Source organism: Ammospiza nelsoni, chromosome 14 (assembly GCF_027579445.1).
Source record: "Ammospiza nelsoni isolate bAmmNel1 chromosome 14, bAmmNel1.pri, whole genome shotgun sequence".
In the NCBI taxonomy this organism is placed as follows: Eukaryota; Metazoa; Chordata; class Aves; order Passeriformes; family Passerellidae; genus Ammospiza; species Ammospiza nelsoni.
The window spans coordinates 19254405-19259754 of NC_080646.1; the positions used below are offsets into that span (position 1 = coordinate 19254405).

The 5350-nt window shown below is 47.6% G+C and overlaps 1 protein-coding gene across 1 annotated transcript; it reads left to right on the forward strand.

Annotated features, from left to right (window-relative positions):
- Nucleotides 1-494: 494 nt before the first annotated feature.
- On the forward strand, nucleotides 495-2175 carry LOC132079601 (C2 calcium-dependent domain-containing protein 4C-like). Its single transcript, XM_059482325.1, has 2 exons — nucleotides 495-535; nucleotides 787-2175. The coding sequence occupies exon 2, from the start codon at nucleotides 842-844 to the stop codon at nucleotides 2138-2140; it is 1299 nt and encodes a 432-aa protein (XP_059338308.1). The 5' UTR covers nucleotides 495-535; nucleotides 787-841; the 3' UTR covers nucleotides 2141-2175.
- Nucleotides 2176-5350: the final 3175 nt, after the last annotated feature.

Here is a 5350-nt window from a genome sequence, read left to right on the forward strand (position 1 = left end):
GATGTAGAAAGGCAGCAAAGTTCTTTACAAATGAGCTCGAAAACCGCAATCCTCACTTCCTACTGCTCTAACGCTGGAAAGCTGCCAGGATATCCAGAAGAAAAGAATCCCCAAGACAATGTTGCTTTTGTCCTGAGCATGTTAGTTATCTCGGGACGCCTCTGCAAGTAGATGTTAATCAAAAAGAACCTGGACGCGGGGGAAGGACAAGGGGCTGGGGCCGGGCACTCACACACAGGCGAGTGCCAAGGGCTGGGAACATCCGCTGCTCTGCGGGGGCGACAGGACACGCTCCAAGAGCGCTTTCCCGTGAGGGGCCCCTCCGGCACGTCCCTCCCCGTGCCCCGGTGCCCGGCAGAGTGCCCTGCAGGGCCGCTCTCCCTCCTCACCCCCGCATGAGGGTGGGAGGTGCGGGTGCTGCCCCCGCCCCTGCCCGCGCTGGGAGGCGCCCGGCGCCGCTACTAAAGGGAGGATCGGGGCGGGCTGCGCCGTCCTGCTCGGAGCGCGGCAAACAACACGGCTTGAGCTTGGCAAGGTACGTCCTCTGCTGAGGGGAAAGCACCGCAGGGATTGTGCGAGAGGGACGTTTTCCTCTGGTCGTGACTCGATGCTGTTTTCTCTCTTTAGTAGTCTAGCTCTGTTCTTGCACCAATTGACTTTGCTAAAGGTAGTGTTCTGGGCAGGGGCTGTTTTGAACATGCCTTGAATGGCACCCTTTGTGCCTTGCTTGGCTGTAGCATCTCCAAAAAGGATGTTAATGTACCTTTTCTTCTCTGTGTTCTGCAGGTGGATTTCTCCTTCAAACTTTTCCCCTTCGAGGACCTACTGCCCAGTTACAGTGATGTGGTTGCTGGAAAAGATCAGAGCATCTCATGAAAATGGGAACCTCTCCAGCTCGTCCTTCCTGGGACTGCCACAAAGCCAAAATCTGCCAGAAAAAGCCCAGCTGAGGGCTGCTGCTTTTCCAAATGTGATCACTCCTGACAGAATCCCTGAATTCTGCATTCCCCCCAGGCTGACCAGCTCTGGCTCCATTAAGGGCAGTGGCTTCCACCAGGATCACAGTTCAGTGGATGGAGCTCTTACTTCTGATTACAGCCCCAGCTCTTGCCCACATCTCATTCAGGTGGAAAGTGTTGAAGAGGAGATCTCTGCCCTGGAGGAAGAAAGCACCAATGCCGACCCACAGTCCCAAGCAGCGCTCTCCCTGCCCCACTTTCCCAGAGCCCCCACTTCCTATGGCTTCTGCACTTTGCTGGAGAGTCCCCACACCAGGAGGAAGGAGTCCATCTTCCACGGTGATCCCCGTGGGGCTCTGCCCAGCCTGAAGCTGTCTCGATCCAGAGCTAACACCTTCAGTGGCAAAGGGAGCATGTCTAACCCCATTGCCATCAGCTTTACTTCGGTGAGACTGCCGCCCAAGCACCTCTCTCTGCACAGGCAAGCTGCCTGTGACAGTGACACTGCCTCTTCCAGTGATTCCTCTCCTTTCAGTTCTCCACTTCTCACCAGGTCACCTCCCAGACCCAGCTCCCTGATCAAAGCACAAAGTCAGGAGGGGTTGCTCTGCAGAGCACTGAAAGACAAGAGCAAACACAGTATGCCCAGGAACAATTCCCTCTCTACAGAGGAGAGCAGCTCCACGGATAACAGCCCCAGTGCCATCAGGAGGGCCTCCGAGGGGCTGCTCGGCATCCGGAGCTTTAGCACCTCCTGCTCTCCCTTGTTTCCAGTGGACCTGAGCTGCAGTCGGGAGAGGCTGGTGGGGGAGAGTGCAGTGGTCATGGACAAGGGGGGCGTGTTGAGGCTGTCAGCTGAGTACTGCTCAGAGAACGAGAGGCTGCGGATCCGCCTCATCAGTGCAGAGGGCTTGTACGATGATTCTGTAGAACCCAAAAGCATCAACTGCTGTATCTCCTTCTCCCTGGTGCCAGGGAAAACACAGAAGCAGAGAAGCACAGTTATAAAGAGAAGCAGGAATCCCATCTTCAATGAGGACTTCTTTTTTGATGGTATTGCAGAAGAAGAGCTGTACAGCCTCTCTGTGAGGATGAAAGCAACAAATAAAGGGTGCAGTATGAAAAGGGATTATACCTTAGGAGAACGGGAGTTGTCCTTAATGAGTATGTTGGCAGTGTAGTGATTCAAATATTCAAACAAACGGTCTTCTGAAAGTTTTCTACTGAATAAAGTTTTAGGTTGACTTTTATGTTGTTGGCTTTTTTTTTTAGGAATAGCTAAAAGCACTGCCTTGCTTGGTGTCATGCTCTTGTGCCTTGTTTTGCTGCTTAACACTTCAAACATATATTGACAGGAGGGGGGAGAAAGGCTGGTTTGCCTTTAGGATAAAGGATTAGGCTGTTGCCAAGTCAAGGCTGCTGTTTATGGCTTTCAGGCCATAAATTTCAGGTGGAAGTGTTTTTCCCTCTCCCTGGTCCCTGAGTGGGTAACAGTCTGTGCACACAGTACACCCTGAGCTCTATTGCAGCTCCTTGGTACAACATCAGCTAAATGGACCATTCTGACAGCACTCATATTTGCACAAATGAATGTTTTAATGAGCCTTGTGTTTGGAGGGAGAATGAGGTGGATTTTACACCTTTTACAACATGTGGATTTGGTTTCCCAAAGCTGGTGTAAGTTTGTGTTGAGGATAACAAGATCAGCTCCTGAGCAGCAGCTAAAGGACACTTGAGGCAGGGCTCTCTTTACACAGTCCTACAGTATCAACACCAACAGCCTGGTGAGGTTGCAGCACGGTCAGCATCCTCTTTTACCTTCCCTTTCCATGGCCGCTGTCACAGCCCACAGAATCAAGTTGCCAGGTAATTTCGTTTTGATCAGGAATGTTCCTGAGAGCTACAGCCCTCAGCAATTCAGCTATTGAATCCTTTCTGGAGCTGAAGCAGATAAGATATCAGTGCAGCAAGGACAAAGGACAGTTTGGGATCTCGGCATTGAATTCCTGCTTCAGCTAATGACTTCATGCATACCTTGCTCAAGTCATTGTCATACAATTAGTGTAATCAATCTGTCCTGTCACCACGTGGTGAGTGGCTGAAGAACTTGCTTCAGTGCCAGGGGAAACAGGAAACACAAAGGTGCAGAACTCCAGCATGTTTGAGACCGTCTTCCCTTCTTTTTTTTCTTTCTTTCTTTTTTTTTTTTTCTTTTCTTTTTTTTTTTTTTTAATGAGGTTTACTTGGGGTTGGGTAAATAGATAAATTAGTAGGAGAAGGTAAAAATGTCTTGAAAGTCCAGGTGTGTTGCTGCCTCCCTTGAACAAGTTGCAAGCTTCATTACATGAAGGTAGATAAACTTTAATGGAGGATCAACCCATGCAGGCAAGGGGCAGAGAAAACAAAGGTTTACTTTTGTGTTCCCTTTGAGGCTGTAGAAACAGGGCCTTGCTAGTGCCCAAATACACACCTTAAAGGCAATTTCACAAAGATTTTAGCAGGATCTCCCTCTGGCCTATTCTGGCAAGAGTCTAGTTGTCTGCAAATCATGGGACTGCTCACAGGAAGACTGTGGGATTCCTTGGTTAGTGAATAGTTTTATTCAGTTTCAGACAGAAATACTCCAGGAAGAACAGCAGAAAATTCCTTCTGATAGCAGAAGAAGCCCAAAGGATGTTAGCTGTGACCACAAGTGCTCAGAAATGCCTACTGCTAATCCTTGATCCAACTCACGTGAGATGCTTCTAAAAACAGAATCCTTGTACAAAGGACAACTCACACAGGTGAATGGCTGGGTGTATTCCCAGAAGCCAACAGAAATAAAATGGAATAATAATCCCTTTGTGCTAAGGGAAGGAATTAAATGTACTGACACACTGCTCAGATGGAGGTGATGCACTGTCACTTTTGTCCTTGAATCTGGGCAAATTGACCATAAGGGAAAACTTAAAGGAAGTGGGGAAAAGTGAAATTTTAAAAATGTGACTTCAAGGAAGAATCAATAATGTTGCAAAAAAAAAAAAAAAAAAAAAAAAAAAAGGTCAAATTAATTAGTTATTGCATGGGGTCTCCTGAAGGATGGCAGAGGCTCCCTCTCAGGCTTGTCACTCATCCACCACCACATTTTTAGTTCCTGAGGTTTAGGGTCTCTTCACAGGTATATTCACATGGAGACTGTCTGAGATAATACAGAGCAGTTTCAGGCCTCAGAGGAGCATGTACAGTCACTCTGTGCTGGGTGTCTCTGCCCTGTGCCCTGTGCCATGCCAGTGCTGTCCTGCAGGAACACAATGATGGTGGGTTTGAGGTGGGGCAGGGCCCTTGGGGATTGTATCACCTGATTGCTGCTGGAAGCACAGCCAGCTCCAGCAGGTTGCCCAGGACATTGTCCTGTATTGGGCTTAAAGTGTCTCCAAGGATGGAGAGTCCCAGATCTGCTGGGGAAACCCTCCAGTGTTTTACCACCCTACCAGCAGAAAAGGGTTTTATTCCTGTGTAAGTGAAATTTCCTGTATTTCAATTTGTCCTCATGGCCTCTTGTCCTGTCACTGGATACTGCTGAGTAAAGCCTGGCTCCATGCTCTCCACTCCCTCCCAGCAGATATTCACACACATCAATGAGATCTCCCCTGAGCCTTCTCTTGTGCAGCCCAGTGGGCATACTGCAGTTCCTGCCATAAAAGAAATGTGCTTCTGAAATCTTATCTTTTTTTAGGCAGAGAAGGAGTTAAATCCTTAAACAAGTTGTTCCTTCCTGTCACAGGAAGATAGGTTTCCAGCTGGGCTCATCTGTTCAAGTATTTAAACAGGTGAAGGCCACCTCTTTGGTTGGTTGAAAGGAAACCCAGCTGTTTTTTAAGACACTTTAAAAAATGATATATTTCTGAGAAAGTCTCCTCATGGAAGTTTGATGATAGGCCTGCAAGTTAGAGGGGGACAAGACAAATCAGTAGAAGAAAGACTTGCAGACCCAATTAAAGGCAGAGTTTAAGCCTGGGAAGGATAGAGGGACTTTGCCTACATTTCTCCAGTAAATAATTTAGATTCAGGTTTTTCTTGATAATTTTCTTCCTTAATATAAGAACTTTGAATTAAATATCTATTCAGGTACATTAGACTAGACTAGACATGACTGTAACACTAGATGGAAAACAGTTTTGGTGGACTCCCCCCATTTTAGTGTGTCTCTTTATATTTTAGAATATTTGATTCATTTTGAGTTTTGGGGTCTTGCTTATCAGGTGTTATTAACAATGCAAAGCCAAAATCTAATTTGAACACTTCAATTAGCCTGTCTAGGAGCACAGGACTTGTTTTGCTGTGCTCTTAGAGGCCAGCTAAGCTGTGAGTGGTGGAAGTAGTGAACACCGACAATGCTGCCTGTGCTGCAG